This window comes from Lissotriton vulgaris, chromosome 2_2 (genome assembly GCF_964263255.1).
Source record: "Lissotriton vulgaris chromosome 2_2, aLisVul1.2, whole genome shotgun sequence".
NCBI lineage: Eukaryota > Metazoa > Chordata > Amphibia > Caudata > Salamandridae > Lissotriton > Lissotriton vulgaris.
The window spans coordinates 311,554,104-311,574,447 of record NC_141688.1 but is presented as its reverse complement, the minus strand read 5'-3'; the positions used below and the strand labels follow the sequence as shown (position 1 = coordinate 311,574,447).

The 20,344-nt window shown below is 49.2% G+C and overlaps 1 protein-coding gene across 1 annotated transcript in view; it reads right to left on the bottom strand.

Annotated features, from left to right (window-relative positions):
• Positions 1 to 20,344, bottom strand: part of CREB3L1 (cAMP responsive element binding protein 3 like 1) — a 297,679-nt gene that overhangs the window by 29,800 nt on the left and 247,535 nt on the right. Inside the window, exons 5-8 of the mRNA XM_086959647.1 lie at positions 16,095 to 16,252; positions 11,106 to 11,255; positions 8,041 to 8,099; positions 5,802 to 5,870 (exon numbers count right to left, since the gene is read on the bottom strand). Coding sequence (XP_086815773.1) covers positions 5,802 to 5,870; positions 8,041 to 8,099; positions 11,106 to 11,255; positions 16,095 to 16,252 — 436 coding nt within the window. The remainder of the gene's footprint in view (positions 1 to 5,801; positions 5,871 to 8,040; positions 8,100 to 11,105; positions 11,256 to 16,094; positions 16,253 to 20,344) is intronic.

The window sequence follows — 20,344 nt, the reverse complement described above, 5'->3', positions numbered from 1 at the left end:
AGAGTGAGGGAGCCAAAGAGCTGGCAAGAGTCACTGTGTGAGTCAACAGGACAGGACTGAGGAAACAAGAGTGAGCGCATGAGTGTGTGAGTGAGCAGGACAGGACTGAGGAAACAAGAGTGAGCGCATGAGTGTGTGAGTGGACGAGGGCTAGAGTGAGGGAGCGAGAGCTGGCAAGAGTCACTGTGTGAGTGAACAGGACAGGACTGAGGAAACAAGAGTGAGCGCATGAGTGTGTGAGTGAGCAGGACAGGACTGAGGAAACAAGAGTGAGCGCATGAGTGTGTGAGTGGACGAGGGCTAGAGTGAGGGAGCGAGAGCTGGCAAGAGTCACTGTGTGAGTGAACAGGACAGGACTGAGGAAACAAGAGTGAGCGCATGAGTGTGTGAGTGAGCAGGACAGGACTGAGGAAACAAGAGTGAGCACATGAGTGTGTAAGTGAGCAGGACAGGACTGAGGAAACAAGAGTGAGCGCATGAGTGTGTGAGTGAACAGGACAGGACTGAGGAAACAAGAGTGAGCGCATGAGTGTGTGAGTGTACGAGGGCTAGAGTGAGGGAGCCAAAGAGCTGGCAAGAGTCACTGAGTGAGTGAACAGGACAGGACTGAGGAAACAAGAGTGAGTGCATGAGTGTGTGAGTGAGCAGGACAGGACTGAGGAAACAAGAGTGAGCGCATGAGTGTGTGAGTGAGCAGGACAGGACTGAGGAAACAAGAGTGAGCGCATAAGTGTGTGAGTGAGCAGGACAGGACTGAGGAAACAAGAGTGAGCGCATAAGTGTGTGAGTGAGCAGGACAGAACTGAGGAAACAAGAGTGAGCGCATGAGTGTGTGAGTGAACAGGACAGGACTGAGGAAACAAGAGTGAGCGCATGAGTGTGTGAGTAAACAGGGCTAGAGTGAGGGAGCCAAAGAGCTGGCAAGAGTCACTGTGTGAGTCAACAGGACAGGACTGAGGAAACAAGAGTGAGCGCATGAGTGTGTGAGTGAGCAGGACAGGACTGAGGAAACAAGAGTGAGCGCATGAGTGTGTGAGTGGACGAGGGCTAGAGTGAGGGAGCGAGAGCTGGCAAGAGTCACTGTGTGAGTGAACAGGACAGGACTGAGGAAACAAGAGTGAGCGCATGAGTGTGTGAGTGAGCAGGACAGGACTGAGGAAACAAGAGTGAGCACATGAGTGTGTAAGTGAGCAGGACAGGACTGAGGAAACAAGAGTGAGCGCATGAGTGTGTGAGTGAACAGGACAGGACTGAGGAAACAAGAGTGAGCGCATGAGTGTGTGAGTGTACGAGGGCTAGAGTGAGGAAGCCAAAGAGCTGGCATGAGTCACTGTGTGAGTGAACAGGACAGGACTGAGGAAACAAGAGTGAGCGCATGAGTGTGTGAGTGAGCAGGACAGGACTGAGGAAACAAGAGTGAGCGCATAAGTGTGTGAGTGAGCAGGACAGGACTGAGGAAACAAGAGTGAGCGCATGAGTGTGTGAGTGAGCAGGACAGGGGAGGACTGAGGAAACAAGAGTGAGCGCATGAGTGTGTGAGTGAACAGGACAGGACTGAGTAAACAAGAGTGAGCGAATGAGTGTGTGAGTGAGCAGGACAGGACTGAGGAAACAAGAGTGAGCGCATGAGTATGTGAGTGAGCATGTGAGTAAATGAACAAGTAGGTCAGTGAGGGGGTAGGTCAATCAATCAATTAGGATTTATAAAGCGCAGCAAATCACCCATGAGATTTTCAAGGCGCTGGAGTGTTAGCTGCTTCGCGGTTCTCTGTGAGTAAAGAAAACAAGAATAAGTGAGCCTGCGAGTGAGTGAGCAGACAAGAATGAGTTTGCAAGCAAGCCTGACTGAGTCAGAGACTATGAGTCATTGAGTGAGCGAGTGACAAGCAGGAGTAAGTGCATGTGTGAGTATGTATTTGAAGGAGCGAGTGAGTGAGTGAATTAGTGAAAGGGTAGGAACTAAAGTGGGAGGCAAATGAATGAATGGATAAGAGTGAGTAAAATTGAGTGAGTGAGTATGGAATAGTGAGTTAAGTGAGTGAATGAATGATCCTGTAAGTGTAGTTGCGATAATTTAGTTGTGAACTGATTACGGCGAGGGTGATCGGAAGATGTGCTTCTGGTGGGAGAAGGAGAAGAGCTCTTCTGCGCTCCCTCAGTTGCAGGAGTCAGATCTAAGAGAGCGTGAAACCCCCGCGAGGCAGAGATAAACCCTGGTGCAGACGGACAGCTCTGAGTCACTGTCTACTCGTAAGCTCAGTAAAGCAGCATGGATGCCATGGGCCCTGGTGCAAACAAGGCAAATAGTCCCTTTGACTGGTGTTGGTGTAGTAACTATAACTATATTCAGCGTTCAATGACCCTCCTCAGGGCTCTGGACCTCGGTGTCACTGCAAATAATGCACCAAGTGTAGCTACCAGTAGCAACTGGAAAAGTGTGTCTTCACACACAATCAGGGACTCCTGAGATATCAGCAGCACGTTCAAGGGTCACCAGAATCAGTGATTCCTGAGATGTCAGCAGCACGGTCAAGGGTCACCAGAATCAGTGATTCCTGGGATATCAGCAGCACAACCAAGGGTCACTAGAATCAGTGATTCCTGAGATATCAGCAGCACAACCAAGGGTCACTAGAATCAGTGATTCCTGAGATATCAGCAGCACGATCAAGGGTCACTAGAATCAGTGATTCCTGAGATATCAGCAGCACAACCAAGGGTCACTAGAATCAGTGATTCCTGAGATATCAGCAGCACGATCAAGGGTCACCAGAATCAGTGATTCCTGAGATATCAGCAGCACGGTCAAGGGTCACTAGAATCAGTGATTCCGGAGATATCAGCAGCACAAACAAGGGTCACTAGAATCAGTGATTCCTGAGATATCAGCAGCACGATTAAGGGTCACCACAATCAGTGATTCCGGAGATATCAGCAGCACAACCAAGGGTCACTAGAATCAGTGATTCCTGAGATATCAGCAGCACGGTCAAGGGTCACCAGAATCAGTGATTCCTGAGATATCAGCAGCACGGTCAAGGGTCACTAGAATCAGTGATTCCGGAGATATCAGCAGCACAACCAAGGGTCACTAGAATCAGTGATTCCGGAGATATCAGCAGCACAACCAAGGGTCACTAGAATCAGTGATTCCTGAGATATCAGCAGCACGATTAAGGGTCACCACAATCAGTGATTCCGGAGATATCAGCAGCACAACCAAGGGTCACTAGAATCAGTGATTCCTGAGATATCAGCAGCACAACCAAGGGTCACCAGAATCAGTGATTCCTGAGATATCAGCAGCACAACCAAGGGTCACTAGAATCAGTGATTTATGAGATATCAGCAGCACAACCAAGGGTCACTAGAATCAGTGATTCCTGAGATATCAGCAGCACAACCAAGGGTCACTAGAATCAGTGATTTCTGAGATATCAGCAGCACGATTTAGGATCACCACAATTAGTGATTCCTGAGATATCAGCAGCACGACCAAGGGTCACTAGAATCAGTGATTTCTGAGATATCAGCAGCACAACCAAGGGTCACCAGAATCAGTGATTCCTGAGATGTCAGCAGCACTGTCAAGGGTCACCACAATCAATCATTCCTTATTGATTGTGGACCACGTCCTTCCTCTCCGGCAGACCCCAGAGCGTCCGCCTCCCACCTTTCCGATCCAAAGCCACCGACATCACCTGCGGCGTTCCCCAGGGCTCATCCCTATGCTGTTCAACATCTACATGGCCTCCCTCGCACAAGTGGCCTGCCAGCACGACCTCAACATCATCTTCTACGCCGACGACACACAGCTCATCCTCTCCCTCACCAAGGACCCACACACCGCCAAAACCAACCTCCACGAGAGAATGAAGGCCGTCGCCGACTGGATGAGGAGCAACCGTCTGGAGCTGAACTCAGACAAGACGGAGGTACTCATCCTCGGACCCACCCCCTCAGCCTGGGACGACTCCTGGTGGCCAACCACACTGGGAACAACACCAATACCCACCGATCATGCACGCAACCTAGGATTCATCCTCGACTCCTCCCTCTCCATGGCTACGCAGGTCAACACTGTCTCCTCCTCCTGCTACAACACCCTCGGCATGCTGCGCAGGATCTACAAGTGGATCCCGACCAAAACAAGAAGAACCGTGACACAGGCCCTCGTCAGCAGCAGACTGTACTACGGCAATGCACTCTACGCAGGAATCCCAGCCAAACACCTACATTGACTACAATGCATCCAAAACGCTTCTACCCGACTAATCGTCAACGTCCCCCGCCGCAGCCACATCACCCTCCACCTGAGAGACCTACACTGTCTCCCCGTTGACACGAGGATCACCTTCAAGCTCCTCACCCATGCACACAAAGCACTCGCCGGACCAGCCTACCTTAACAGCAGACTCAGCTTCTACATTCCCACACGCCAGCTCCGCTCTGCCAGCCCCGCCCTCACCGCTGTCCCCCACATCCAACGAACGACCTCCGTGGCAGATCCCTCTCCTACCGCGCCGTCAAGACCTGGAACATCCTCCCTACCCACATACGGCAGATCCAAGACCTACTCGCCTTCAGAAGTCTCCTCAAGACCTGGCTCTTCGAGCAGAAACAGCACCCCCTCCCCTCAGCGCCTTGAGACCCTCACGGGTAAGTAGTGCGCTCTACAAGTACTCTGATTGATTGATTGATTGATTGATTGATTGATTGATTGATTGATTGCGAGATCAGCAACACGATCAAGTTTATTGATAGGATGATTGGAAGGGCCGTCTACAAAAGCAGCTTATTGGATACGAGACACCTTCTGGTGCAAGCAGAACATGGACGTACATGCTACATTGACACTTAGAATGAACAGATCACACATAAGACTGGTGGAATCCGGCCCCAGGTGCCGACGTGGTTGGAGTATGTGCATGAATAATGTACTACCTGGTATAGATTATTGTCACACCCTGAAATATTTGGACTTACTACGTATGTTTGTCAACAATGGGAAGATAAAGTTCAAAGGGGATCAAAGACTTCCGTTGTGCCACGATTTAGATGCCTGGGTGATTCGCGTGTGGGTGCAGATCTTTACTTTCTCTGCATATATCGAATTGTGAGCCATCTGCCCACTTGTTGAAGCGTTCTTAGTTTTTATGATGTTTTATAGTAACTAAATAAAATCTTAAAAAATAAAAAACAAAGAGACATTGTAGAATCTTAAACTAAACCAGATACCATCACACAAAGACAAATCCCTAAAAAAGACTAGTTGACGTTAATAAATTATGGGTCATTCTAGAATCTGAAATCTATCGCCCGACCAGGCATTGATGGTAAAAAGGCACATTCTGGAATATGAGGCGGGATTTGAGACTAAGGGCCCGATTTAGGGTTTGGCGGGTGGATTGCTCCGTCACAAACGTGGTGCGTGTCCCATCCACCTTGTCCCAAGCGCCTTCTATCGTACGGTATGTGTGATATCCGTCACGTTGATGATGAAGTATCCATCCACTAAACTCTAATTCAGGTCATTAGTGTTCTATTGTATTTCCAATCGCTGAAGATCAATGTTATGGAAGATGCCCCCCACCCCCACCTTGCCCCACAAGCGTCCCCTCAAGGATACACGCGCCCTGCTCTCTGACATCCAATGTACTCCCTCAGCACAGACTATTCCAGGCAGGCCCAGCTCCCTCCAGTCTCTTTCCACACATATTCCCACACATGACTCCCACACATGTTCCCCACAGGTTTCCCACACATGTTCTCCTCACATGCTCCCCATACATCTTACCCACCTGTTGGCGTTCTCCAGGTTCTCTACTTTCTTCCACAGCTCACTGTTTTCTGATGTGTAGGTTTCCACCCTAATGAAATATATTGCAAAATTAATATCTCAGGAGTACAAATTACATTTCTCAGTTCTCTAACAACTGGTGCTACTACCACATACATCAATGTTACTTTTTTCTGCCTCAGAAGGATGGGTTGGCCATAGTTCAGCCCCAAGGCTGCTTCTCTCTCTCCCTCACACACTTCTGCAGCTAGTCAGGAAGTGTCTGACAAGCCCAGAGCATCTATACTTGTGTCTCAGATGTTCACACATGTTTAAAATCTACTCAAACAATGCCAACTTATGCATGAAAGAAAAATGCTATCACTAGAAATACAAAATAGAATTAAATGGACAACATTTTTTAAAATAAACTCTGTGCACATATGTACGCATATTATATATCCCAATTTACACACTACAGAGCATATTTACAGTGAAGTGGTGGAGCGCAGCGTTAGCCTTTTTGGCTTTACCCCGCACTCTGCCACTTGAGAAATGGAGGGCTGCACCGTATTTACAACAATATATTGCAGCCCTACGTTTCCACCTGCACTGGCGATAAATTTAGCAGCGTGGCACCAACGCAGTCACCCTTGCACTATAGTGAAAGGGTGTCTGTGTTGAGGGTAAGATTGTTTATGTGCACGAAGGGATACTGGAATGGGGTTTTGTAACTTTTATGTGTGCTGCTTAATGCCGCGTACATAGAAGATGCAAAGCGTGATTTCTTTTTGGATTCCTTATGTGCAGGAAGGGACTCCTTCTTGCACGTAAAGAATTAATGGCGTTTTGCTGTTTTTATGTGTGCTGCACAATGCAGCTCACAAATAAACAGCAAAAAAAAGGAGAAATCAAGTATTTCTCCTCGTTTTGCCTGTTTAAGACCTGGTTTTTCCTGGTCTAAATTACGCCACCCTTGTAAATATGGGGCAGCATCAAACTCAATAGGTGCTGTGGAGGAACGCCAACCACAACAGCAACTGCCTACCACTCTCACGCTACACAGAGGAAAAATCTGGGGAAACAATCCTACCACAGGAACACATTTCGCTATTAGTGTTCTACTGCATTTAGCGCTGTTTCTTACAGCAAAATGCATCCGTGTGGCCATCTTAGACAGGAGGGTGCACTTTGCGTTAAGAAAATATCACTAAATGCCGGTCGTGAGTTCGGGGAGATTCCTACCCCAAGAACACATTAAGCGAGTGTGCGAGCCTGCTCACCTTTACCGTTCGTGTTCTGCCGCATTTAGCGGTATTTCATGGCACAAAATGCATCCTCACATCCACTTTGGACACAACAGGACATTTTTGGGCTAAGAAATGACGCTAAATACAGAATTACGCTTCACGTGTAATTCAAGCATTATCTTGATGAATTCTTAGGTAATTCCTTGTAATAATGCTCCAGATATTTACACAAGTTACTCCCATCACTAGCTTTAGCAGCATTCTTCAGTACGACGGACAATGATGGATCTTATTTACGAGAGGGACAACATATGTTTGTTGTTCTGGTATGAAGTAACATTTCTATTACCAAATGAAAAGACATGACATAAATTACATTTACCTCTACACCCTTATTAAACCTCTTTACATTTTGATTGGCTGATTTATTCAGAAAGTAGCATATACAAAGAGAAGGTCCAGGGGGTCAGCAAAGTGTGACCCCCTACAAGGCACTTTCTCAGTTCATTATAGGGCCAAAGGATTCTGCAGGGAGTGATTCTAAGTGCATCGTCCTATATTAGCATTGGTCACAATAAGTTATATATTATTTTCTAATCATTTTAGACAATATCTTCCAAGATTTCATTTTTTTAGGTACTACTGAAATTAAAGACCACTTAACAAAGAAAACATAAGTGACTCTTCTCAGTGTGATCCATAAGCATCTGCAGTCCTGAAGAAGGCTGATATTAATAGCTAGCTAGCTGAAACGCCAGTGACAAGTTTTCCTTTGGAAGACCCATTTGTTATCCTTGAATATGGGATTTTAGACACCCAAGAAAGGACCCCAGTATTGCAGACATCCTGTATTAAAGGAGTTCTTACTTTTTTTGGATGTGTTTTTATAAAGAAAGGGGAGGAGCTCATGTTAGAAATGAGAGGCAACAAGCCTAGGAACAGGCAGTTTCCTCTTTTAATTAATTTGAGATGTTTCTTCTTTAAGGGCGAGAACCCAGAGTTGATCCTTACTTTTTTTCCAGGCATTCCACATACTCCTTCTTTTTCCTGCGACTCTCCTGCGCTGAGATCTAATGGGGGAAGTGGAAAAGCTCATCAGATGCTATAAGAGATTATCCGCTAAGTGCCCCCATCACAGACACTGAGTTCCCCATGCCTCAACGTCTCATAATTCACCTGCAGCCCCAGATTCATGGTCTGTCACCCCCTTGCTTCAATCTTCACCTGTCCCCCACCACTCTAGCTTCTGGGGTTAAACCTAATATCCTGGGCTCTACATGGGTCTCAAATATCCCAAATCTCTGTCCATCGTCATCCCAGAAAGACCACCCAGCGTGTCTAGACTCTAGGGACCTGAATCACAAAGGTAAAGTTAGATTAAAAGTCTAGCTTAGACCAAAAGTCAAACTTTTCTACTTTTCGGTACTCACAAAGGTGAGTTAGAATTTGGTTCGACGTTATACATTTGGTCTAACTTTATCTTTGTGAATCGAGCCCCTAATTAGACACTCAGGGCCTGATTCACAAAGGTAAACTGGGACAAAAGTCTAACTTTACGACTTTCGGTATTCACAGAGGGCATTTACGAGTAGTAAAGCTAGACTTTTGTCTCAGTTTAACGTAAGATTTTGTATCAGGTTTAATTTAGACCAAAAGTGTGGTCTCAGTTAAACTTAAGACCAAAACGTAATTTAAACTGAGACAAAAGTCTAGCTTTACTACTCGTAAATGGCCGTTGTGAATACCGGAAGTCATAAAGTTAGACTTTCGTCTCAGTTTACCTTTGTGAATCAGGCCCTAAGTGTCTAATTAGGGGCTCGATTCACAAAGGTAAAGTTAGACCAAAAGACTTAGGGCCCGATGTAGGAGCCTTAATACCGTTCGGAAACGGACGATTTCGGCCGTTTCCTACCGGTATTAGGCTTTTGAGATGTAGGTGATCTTTTTTGTAAGAATCAGTAATTTTACCGAATCAGTAAATTCCACATGTAGGTGGCACTGAAAACAGTGCCACAGGCCTTTAGGAGTCGGTATTTTACCACCCAATCCAATTGGGTGGTAAAATACCGAATCCAGGTGTGCATGCACATCTGTGCATGCACACCTGTGCCATGTGACACACAGACATGCCCTTAGGGCATGTATGTGTGCCACATGGCACACATGCCTGTAATTGGGGTGCCAGAGGGTGTCAAAGTGACACCCCCTGCACCCTTGCAAAATTCGGTATTTACCGATTTGGTAAATACCGATTCGGTAATGCCCATTGATTCCTATGGGCTTCAATGCCCATAGGAATCAATGGGCATTACCGATTCGGTATTTACCGAATCGGTAAATACCGATTCCTTCCGATTCGGTAATTATTATAATATAATTACCTACATCTGCCCTCCTCTTTTTTACCACTTCTTAAATACCGATTCGGTATGAATCGGTATTTAAGAAGTGGTAAAAAAGTTTTACCTACATCGGGCCCTTAATTCTCTTTCTGAACACCGAAAAGTAATAAAGTAAGACTTTTGGTCTAAGTCAGACTTTTGGTCTAACTTTACATTTGTGAGTCAACCTTCACTAAACCCTGGTTCAGGTGCTGCCCGGGGGACACCCTGTTACTAGTCTGTTTGATCTAAACCCTATTCAGGGGCTATCCAGTTCTTACCATGGTCTTGTTCTCATCTCTCTCCCACTCTCTCCCTCCCCCCCCTTGACCCACATTGCCCCCCTTCTCTCCTCATCAGGGATTATGGGCGTTGCCAGGTTTCACCTTGCCGCTTTTCTTATGCCCTCAGTAGGGATGGGTACTTCCAGGACCCCAGCGCGTCCCTTTTCATGCCCCTAACAAATGATGGGTAACCCCAGGGCCCCTCCCTTGTTCTTCTTCCCTCTCCCTCAGTAATACTGGGTTCTGGCCTAGACCCGCTTTTTCATTTTCTTAATCACTACCCTTCAGTAACTGTGAGTACTGACAGGGTGCCTCTGTGCCTTTATCTGACCCCCTCATTAATGATAGGTAACCCAAAGTCCTCCCCTTGTTCCCTTTCTCCCGCCATCAGTGATGGTGGGCACCCGCCTTTCTTCTTGTGCCCTCACTAATGGAAGCAATGGTGGGTACCTTGAGCCACTTCTTTCCCCCCCTCATGCCCACCCCCCTAGTAGTGGTGGTTACAGTGATCCTCATCTTTCCCTCTAGTAATGGTGGGTACCTACCAATCTTCTTGCCCCCAGTAATGATGGGGACCGTCCCCGTCTTCTTGCCCATCAGTAATGATGCCCCCAAGTAATGATGGGTACCTTCCCCTCTTCTTGCCCCTCAGTAATGATGGGTACCTGTTCCCCTTTTTGCCCACCAGTAACGATGGGAACTTAATCTTCTTCTTGCCCCCAGTAATGACTGGTACCTTCCCCTCTTCTTGCCCCCAGTAATGATGGGACCTTCCCCTCTTCTTGCCCCTCAGTAATGACGGGTACCTGTTCCTCTTCTTGCCCCTCAGTAATGACTGGTACCTGTTCCTCTTCTTGACCCCAGTAATGATGGGACCTGTTCCTCTTCTTGCCCCCAGTAATGACTGGTACCTGCTCCTCTTCTTGCCCCCAGTAATGACTGGTACCTGTTCCTCTTCTTGCCCCTCAGTAATGACTGGTACCTGTTCCTCTTCTTGCCCCCAGTAATGACTGGTACCTGTTCCTCTTCTTGCCCACCAGTAATGACTGGTACCTGTTCCTCTTCTTGCCCCTCAGTAATGACTGGTACCTGTTCCTCTTCTGGCCCCCAGTAATGATGGGACCTGTTCCTCTTCTTGCCCCTCAGTAATGACTGGTACCTGTTCCTCTTCTGGCCCCCAGTAATGATGGGACCTTCCCCTCTTCTTGCCCCTCAGTAATGATGGGTGCCCACTCCACTTCTTGCCCCCCAGTAATGATGGGTACCCGCTCCTCACTCGTGGCAGTAACAGTGGGTACCTTAATCCTCTTCTTTCTTCGCCCTTCTGCCCCTCCACCCCCCAATATTGGTGGGTACATTGACCCTCATCTTGCCCACCTTAGTAATTGTGGGCACCGCCAGGGCCTCTCACCTTGTTCTTGATCTTCCTCCTCACCCTCTTCAGTGCCTTCTCCTCTGCTTTGCTGAGGGGCAGTTTGATGGGGATGGGGTACCCCTCTGCCACTAGCGTCCTCTTCTCCTCTTCGGTCAGCATGAGAGGCCCTGAGGTGCCCTGCAGCTTCTAGGGGACAAAAATGAACACTTAGGACTGTATGAGCAGCTATGTATGTCACACACAGTGGCGGTGTGTGTGCCATGTCGCATGCGTGTGGTTGCTTGTGTGTGTGTGGGCCATGTCGCATGCGTGTGTGTGCTTGTGTGTGTGGGGGCCATGTTGTATTCATGTGTGTGCTTGTGTATGTGTGGGCCATGTTGTATGCATGTGTGTGCTTGTGAGTGTGTTGGCCATGTTGCATGCGTGTGTGGGGGCGTGTTGCTTGTGTGCGGGCTGTGTTGTGCATGTACATGTGCGTGTGTGTTTGTATGTGCGGGGGCATGTTGCCTGTGTGTGCGTGTGTGTGTGTGGACCATGTTGTGTATGTGTGTGTTTGCTTGTGTGTATGTGGGGGCCTTGCTGCGAGTGTGTGTTTAGGGGCAAGTTACCTGTATGTGTATGTCTGTGTGGACCATGTTGCGTGTGTTTATGTTTGATTGTGCATGTGGGGGGCATGTTGCACGCACGTGGGTGTGGACCATGTTGCATGTGTATATGTCTGACCAGGCACAGAGACTCTAGGTGTGCGCAAGTTAGGAGGCCGTGCACAGAAGTCTTGCAAGGGGAGGTAGGGTAGGAAGCGTGTGAGTGCGTTCATGAATTTGTGTATGTGCACACGTACGTCCCGTTTCACAGAACTAACTTAAGAGAAAATCCTAAACTTACTACTTTTGGTATTCACAGAAGGCATTTAGCAGTAGCAAACTTAGGGCCCGATTCACTGAACTAACTTAAGTCAAAATCCTAAACTTACTACTTTTGGTATTCACAGAAGTTAGGATTTTGTCTTAAGACAGGCTTAAGTTAGGATTCTGTCTTAAGTCTGTCTTTAGTCTATCTTAAGACAAAATCCTAACTTCTGTGAATACCAAAAGTAGTAAGTTTAGGAATTTGTCTTAAGTTAGTTCTGTGAATCAGCCCCTTAGGATTTTGTGTTAAGTTTGACTTAAGACAAACTTAAGACAGACTTAAGACAGACTTTAGACAGACTTAAGACAGACTTAAGACAAATTTAAGACAAAGTTAAGACAGATTTAAGACAGACTTAAGTTAGGATGTTGTCTTAACTTTGTCTTAAGTCAAACTTAAGACACAATCCTAACTTTACTACTACTAAATGCCTTCTGTGAATATCAAAAGTGGTAAGTTTAGGATTTTGTCTTAAGTTAGTTCTGTGAATTGGGCCCGTAGTGCCGCTCATGAGTCTCAAAACAACACAGGGTTCTGCTCCTGGCCCATGACATTGTAACTGCAGAGGGCGCCACAGCCACCTCCGGACTACTGTACTGAGTATCAGCTTTCCAAAAGGCAACCATCAGGCTCAGCCACAAAATTAGAAATATAAACAACATTACAATTGAAAGTAAAACACCCGGTGGACTGACCGGGCCTGGCGTGGATCATCCCGGGGCGAATCTTCTATCAGCGAGGTTCCGTGCATCAAAATCCCTCTCTGCAGATTTTAATCGAGTAATAACGACCACCTCTCATGCGCCTACGGATTCTAATAAAACCTTTTGAAGTTTTGTTACAGGGGCCACTAAAACTTGGCCTCCTCTTCCATCTCATACCAGGGCTTTACCCTCTCTGCTGCTTTCAGCCAGGAGCTGAAACACTGGGCGTTTCACTCATGAGGGCTCTACTCCAGTTCGGGTCCATCAACTGCTAGCGCCAAGACACCTCAGGGTGTACGAGCGCTTTACAAATCGTCTATCGTAACATGACATAAATAAGTCAGGACCCTAACTTTATCAAACGTTTCATATCATACACATTCAGCGCCTAGCCTTGGTCGTTGGCTTGCCCATATAACCAACAAAGCCCTCCTGTATGGAGCATTTGTTTCCACAGATGGAACCCACCAAAGACAGCACTCTTTCTGTGGAAGCACACATCTTTTGAGAAATCAAAAGAAGTACTCAGATGAACCAATATCTGGGCGGAGTCACAGTCCCTGCCTGTAGGACTCCTGAGAGCTGCTGGATGCGCTCTCAAGCCAGACCTAAAAGGGGTCCTGTTACTAGAAGGCTCTGGTCTAGGCATGCCTGGTAACTCACCCCATTTGGCACTCTTTACTTCTATTTACCAGCCTGACCAATAAAAGGCCTCTTTTCTCCTTAATAGAATAAATCACGTTTCAGAGCCGTATTACCCTCCAAAGAAGGGTTCCTTCTGCATTTACCTCGCAGGGGCCACGCTCTTGAAAGCCGTAGGCACGCGGCTGACAGATGTGTGTATTCTGGGGGGGCTTATGCCGGCCCGAGCTAGGGAACATGGTGGGGACATGGGGTCCATGGGGTTGTAGGTAGAGCAGCAGCAGGACAGGGACACCAAAGAGGAAGAGAGGCAGGAAGGTCTTTGACTCACAGTTGAGGGACCCCCATGCCACTGTGTCCTCAGACAAGGGCACCAGTCAGACCCACCACAGATTATTGTGCACCCACCACAGCCCATGGAGGGAGAAGGGGTCGGGTGATGGAGGACTCGTCAGTCAATCATTCAATCAATCAAATATGTATAAAGCGCGGCAAGTCACCCGTGAGGGTCTCAGACTTAACTAAGAGCGACAGCAACCTCCTGACCGAGGAACACAGAAGGAAGGTCCTGCACCCCTGCACTTGTCTACCAGCCGCCACCAGGGCCCTCCAGCCCGGGGAGGAGGCAGTGACCACTCTCGCTTCCAGGCTGCGTGTCCCTCAGAGGAGCAGAATCTAGAACTCAACTGGATGAAGGAAACTCTGAAAACAGCTTGGACACCTCCCAGTGGACTCAAGATTGAAATCCAGGCAGCAGGAAAGACTTGACAGGTCAGACAGACAGGACGCTGTTGTCCGTCTGTCCTGTCTCCAAATGTGACTCTCCCTCCATCTCTAACAGTGACTCTTAAAAATGGTGCATCGCGTCTTCAGTCACCACTGGCCAACCGTGGCATAATGCCATGACCCCAGTGCTTCCAGTGCTGTTGAGACAGAGCCCCTCAGTGGCTTGGCCCCAGTGCCCCTAGTGTCAAACCTACAGTGCCACGGTGCCATGACTCCACAGTCCAAAGTGCCATTGATGGCTCCAATGCCAGCCTGTGTCAATGCTCCATTGCCATACTGCCATGACCCCAGCCCCTCTGGTGATGTTGATACAGTGCCCCCCAGTGGCATAGATCCAGTGCCCCTAGTTTCAAAGCTACAGTGCCACAGTGCCATGACTCCAGAGCTCCAGTGCCACTGATACAATGCCCTTGATTGCATGGCTCCAGTGCCCGCTCTAGTGCCACAGTGCCATATTTCCACAGCCCACAGAGCCAAAGATCCAGTGACCACAATAGCTCTACTACCCCTCTAGTGTCAAAGCTCCAGTGTCAAGTGCCTGGATACCGCAAAAATAACAGGTGATGGACAGAATGAGGAACAATGCCATACATTCACCCCAGTACAGAGATCTGGACCTAAATCCATCGTTTTTTTGCTCACCATGCCATTCGAGTTTGAACTCAGCCATATGCAAATCAGTCTTGACCCTGTGCCCCATTGGAACAGTCCAGCCCGAACTGCCAAGCCAGGTCCTCCCTGGATTGGAAACGAGCATCCAAGGACCAGTTTCGGCCTTTCAGCCCTCATCAGCCTGGATAGCTTGATTCCAGTGGCATGAAGAGCACGGGACTCACGTCTGAGCATACACATACCACTCAGGGTGACAAATGCAAAAATAACAGGTGATGGACAGAATGCAGAACAATGTCATACATTCGCCAGAAACCGGTCCTCAGAAGGTTCTTTCCGGTCCAGGGAAGACATGGCTTGGCAGTTCGGGCTGGACTGTTCCCATGAGGCACAGGGTCAGACTGATTTGCATATGGCCATGTCTGAACTGGGGTGGCAGAGTGGGCTAAAGAACAGTGATGGATTAAACCCAGATCTCTTGACTGGGTGTGAGTGTTTGAATGGTTCAGATGCTCCGTCCATCACCACCCCCTTTTGTACCGCTTTTGGCCACCATAAGTGTGGCAGGGTATGCTCAGACGAGAGTCCCTTGCTCACTTTGCCATTGGATTCAAGCAAGCCGGGCTGAAGATGGCTGAAACGCCAGAAACCGGTCCTCTGAAGCTTGTTTCCGATCCAGGGAAGACATGGCTTGGCAGTTCGGACTGGACTGTTCCCATGAGGCACAGGGTCAGACTGATTTGCATATAGCCATGTCTGAACTGGGGTGGCAGAGTGGGCTAAAGAACGGTGATGGATTAAACCCAGATCTTTTGACTGGGTGTGAGTGTTTGATTGGTTCAGATGCTCCGTCCATCACCACCCTCTTTTGTACCGCTTTGTTCACCATAAGTTGGCAGGGTATGCTCAGACGTGAGTCCCTTGCTCACTTTGCCACTGGATTCAAGCAAGCCGGGTTGAAGACGGCTGCAACGCCAGAAACCGGTCCTCGGAAGCTTGTTTTCGGTCCAGGGAAGACATGGCTTGGCAGTTCGGGCTGGACTGTTCCCATGAGGCACAGGGTCAGACTGATTTGCATATAGCCATGTCTGAACTGGGGTGGCAGAGTGGGCTAAAGAACGGTGATGGATTAAACCCAGATCTCTTGAATGGGTGTGAGTATTTGATTGGTTCAGATGCTCCGTCCATCACCACCCCCTTTTGTACCGCTAAGTGCCTGGATACACTCACAGGTGACAAACAGCGCTCTACAAATCCACCTTGCATTATATTGCACAATTCCACAGCCCACAGCAACAATGTGTTGATGACCACCATGGCTGTAATGACCCCCGACCCTAGAGTTCCACGTGCCTTCTTCCCTGTTACTTACATGAGGTGCTGTGAGCAGCGGGGAGGTGGAGATGGCATTTGAAGACCGTGCCACCGTACGGACCGGGCTGGATGGGGGCTGCGACCGGGGGCTCTGGGACCCATCGCTGTCGCTGCTATGGCTGCTCGGTGGGGTCGGTGGAAGCTGCACCAGTTCGTCTGAAAAGAAGAGGAAAGCACACCTGTTAGTCTAGTCATTGATTGGCAAATTTCCATAGAGGCCAGTGACTCTGAAAGGCCAGAAGGTTTGGGAAGAGTCAGTTACATGTTCGGAAACCCTCACATTGAAATGATGCTATCATGGCCCACGTTGTCATTAAGAGGCAGGAGGCAGGCGTTGACCCTGTTTATTTGACTATCATTGGGACTGGCCTTACATGTGAATAACACGCACCAGACCGTTGCACCTCTCAGAGGTATTTGCATTGAATATGACAAACTGCCTCCGCTGCACTGAGTGGAACTCGCTTGTTTTCACAATACTTAAATCTGCCCCGGCAGGCTGCAGGAGAGGTCTCAAGTGCAGTTCATTCAGACCAGTTATTAAGGGGCAGATGTATCAAGCCTTTTGCGACTCGCAAAGGCTGAAATTCGCAGAATTTCGGCCTTTGTGAATCGCAAAAGGTCTTTTTGAATGTTTTGGCTTGCATCAACAATTTGCAAAATAAGAAATAGCAAACATTTGCGATTCCTTATTTGGCCATAGCATTTAATGAATCGCAATTTTGCGATTCCTTAAATGCTATGTATGTAGCATTTTTGAATTGCGATTTTTGTTTAAGAATTTGCAAATTACCACCAAATTGTAGTTGATGGTAATTTGAGAAATCTTTAAAAAATGCACAATTTAGCATTTTTTATGATGACATGTGACGCACACACATGCCCATAGGGCATGTATGTGCGCCATATGCATACACATGTACATTTCAGGGGTGCAGCAGGGTGTCTTTGAGACACCCCTGCACCCTTGAAATAATTCTCAAATTGCGATTAGCAAATTGCGAATTCGCAATTTGAGAATTACTTCACAATCATTCCTATGGGCCTCCTGGCCCATAGGAATGCAAGGGTAATTATTCCTTATTTGCGAATTCGCAAAATGTGAATTCGCAAATAAGGAAGATTAAGGAATTGCAAAAAAATGTCGATTTTTTTAATACATTCCATTTTGCGAATTCTAAATGGCGATTCCTTAAAAATCGCTCTTTAGGAATCGCAAAATGGAATCTTGATACATCTGCCCCCATGTCTCTTCTACCAAACGCTGCACATTATCTGGTTGCAAAAGACCTATCAGGGGCTAACCAGGAACTCACAGTGAGTTTATGGCCCACCCACTGCTTACCATTGGTTTGTTTTATTGTCACTGTCATTTGAGGGCTTTTTATTCAGTACTTTGACTTCTTCGCCTGGATCATCTCCGCATTACCTTTTGATTGGCTGACTTGTATCCTTCCACTGATCCCTCGTACGGAATTACTTTTGTCTTTTTCGTGAACCACTCCATGGGAGTTCATGCATTTTCTAGCTGTCTTTTTCATATGCTTCCCCCACCTGCTAATCACCCTGCTTGAGCCCTTGTGTGCTGCTTGCTCTCTCTCTTGCATGCTTCTGCCCAGCCCGCTCGTTACTCTCCCCCTTGTGGGCTTCTTTCTCTCTCTTCCACATGCTTCTACCCAGTACGGTTGTTACTACTGCCCTAGTGTGCTGCTTGCTCCCTCTCTCGCATGCTTCTACCCAGCCCACTCGTTACTCTCGCCCTTGTGTGCTGCCTGCTCTCTCTCCCGCATGCTTCTACCCAGCCCGCTCGTTACTCTCGCCCTCGTGTGCTGCTTGCTCTCTCTCCCGCATGCTTCTACCTAGCCCGCTCGATACTCTCGCTTTCGTGTGCTGCTTGCTCTCTCTCTCGCATGGATCTACCCAGCTGACTCGTTACTCTCCCCCTTGTGAGCTACTTGCTTCTACCCAGTAGGCTTGTTACTCTCACCCTCGTGTGCTGCTTGCTCTCTTTCTATCATACTTCTGCCCAGCCCTCTCGTTACTCTCGCCCTCGTGTTTTGCTTGCTCCCTCTCTTGCATGCTTCAACCCAGCCCGCTCGTTACTCTCGCCCTCGTGTGCTGCTTGCTCTCTCTCATGCATGCTTCTACCTTACCCTTCTCGATACTCTCGCCCTCGTGTGCAGCTTGCTCTCTCTCGCATGCTTCTGCCCACCCCTCTCGTTACTCTCGCCCTCGTGTGCTGCTTGCTCCCTCTCTTGCATGCTTCAACCCAGCCCGCTCGTTACTCTTGCCCTCGTGTGCTGCTTGCTCTCTCTCCTGCATGCTTCTACCTTACCCTTCTCGATACTCTCGCCCTCGTGTGCTGCTTGCTCTCTCTCTCGCATGCTTCTACCTAGCCCGCTCGTTACTCTCACCCTCGTGTGCTGCTTGCTTTCTCTCCCGCATGCTTCTACCCAGCCTGCTCGTTACTCTCGCCCTCGTGTGGTGCTTGCTCTCTCTCTCTCGCATGCTTCTACCCAGCTCGCTCATTACTCTCGCCCTCGTGTGGTGCTTGCTCTCTCTCCTGCATGCTTCTACCCAGCCCGCTCGATACTCTCGTGCTTGTGTGCTGCTTGCTCTCTCTCGCATGCTTCTACCCAGCCCGCTCGTTACTCTCGCCCTTGTGTGCTGCTTGCTCTCTCTCTCGCATGCTTCTACCCGGCCCGCTCGTTACTCTCGCCCTCGTGTGCTGCTTGCTTTCTCTCCCGCATGCTTCTACCCAGCCCTCTCGTTACTCTCGCCCTCGTGTGGTGCTTGCTCTCTCTCCTGCATGCTCGTACCCAGCCCGCTCGTTACTCTCGCCCTCGTGTGCTGCTTGCTCTCTCTCTCGCATGCTTTTACCCAGCCCGCTCGTTACTCTCGCCCTCGTGTGGTGCTTGCTCTCTCTCTCTCGCATGCTTCTACCCAGCCCGCTCGTTACTCTCGCCCTCGTGTGCTGCTTGCTTTCTCTCCCGCATGCTTCTACCCAGCCTGCTCGTTACTCTCGCCCTCGTGTGGTGCTTGCTCTCTCTCTCTTGCATGCTTCTACCCAGCTCGCTCGTTACTCTCGCCCTCGTGTGGTGCTTGCTCCCTCTCCTGCATGCTTCTACCCAGCCCGCTCGATACTCTCGCCCTCGTGTGGTGCTTGCTCTCTCTGGCATGCTTCTACCCAGCCCGCTCGTTACACTCGCCCTCGTGTGCTGCTTGCTCTCTCTCTGGCATGCTTCTACCCAGCCCGCTCGATACTCTCGCCCTCGTGTGCTGCTTGCTCTCTCTCCCGCATGCTTCTACCCAGCCCGCTAGTTACTCTCGCCCTCGTGTGGTGCTTGCTCTCTCTCTCGCATGCTTCTGCCCAGCCCGCTCGTTACTCTCGCCCTCGTGTGCTGCTTGCTCCCTCTCTTGCATGCTTCTACCCAGCCCGCTCGTTACTCTCGCCCTCGTGTGCTGCTTGCTCTCTCTCCCGCATGCTTCTACCCAGCCCGCTCGATACTCTCGCCCTCGTGTGCTGCTTGCTCTCTCTCCCGCATGCTTCTACCCAGCCCGCTAGTTACTCTCGCCCTCGTGTGGTGCTTGCTCTCTCTCTCGCATGCTTCTGCCCAGCCCGCTCGTTACTCTCGCCCTCGTGTGCTGCTTGCTCTCTCTCCCGCATGCTTCTACCCAGCCCGCTCGTTACACTCGCCCTCGTGTGCTGCTTGCTCTCTCTCTGGCATGCTTCTACCCAGCCCGCTAGTTACTCTCGCCCTCGTGTGGTGCTTGCTCTCTCTCTGGCATGCTTCTACCCAGCCCGCTAGTTACTCTCGCCCTCGTGTGGTGCTTGCTCTCTCTCTCGCATGCTTCTGCCCAGCCCGCTCGTTACTCTCACCCTCGTGTGCTGCTTGCTCTCTTTCTATCATACTTCAACCCAGCCCGCTCGTTACTCTCGCCCTCCTGTGCTGCTTGCTCTCTCTCCGCATGCTTCTACCTAGCCCGCTCGTTACTCTCGCCCTCGTGTGCTGCTAGCTCTCTCTCTCGCATGCTTCTACCCAGCCCGCTAGTTACTCTCGCGCTTGTGTGGTGCTTGCTCTCTTTCTATCATACTTCAACCCAGCCCGGTCGTTACTCTCGCCCTCGTGTGCTGCTTGCTCCCTCTCTTGCATGCTTCTACCCAGCCCGCTCGTTACTCTCGCCCTCGTGTGCTGCTTGCTCTCTCTCCCGCATGCTTCTACCCAGCCTGCTCGTTACACTCGCCCT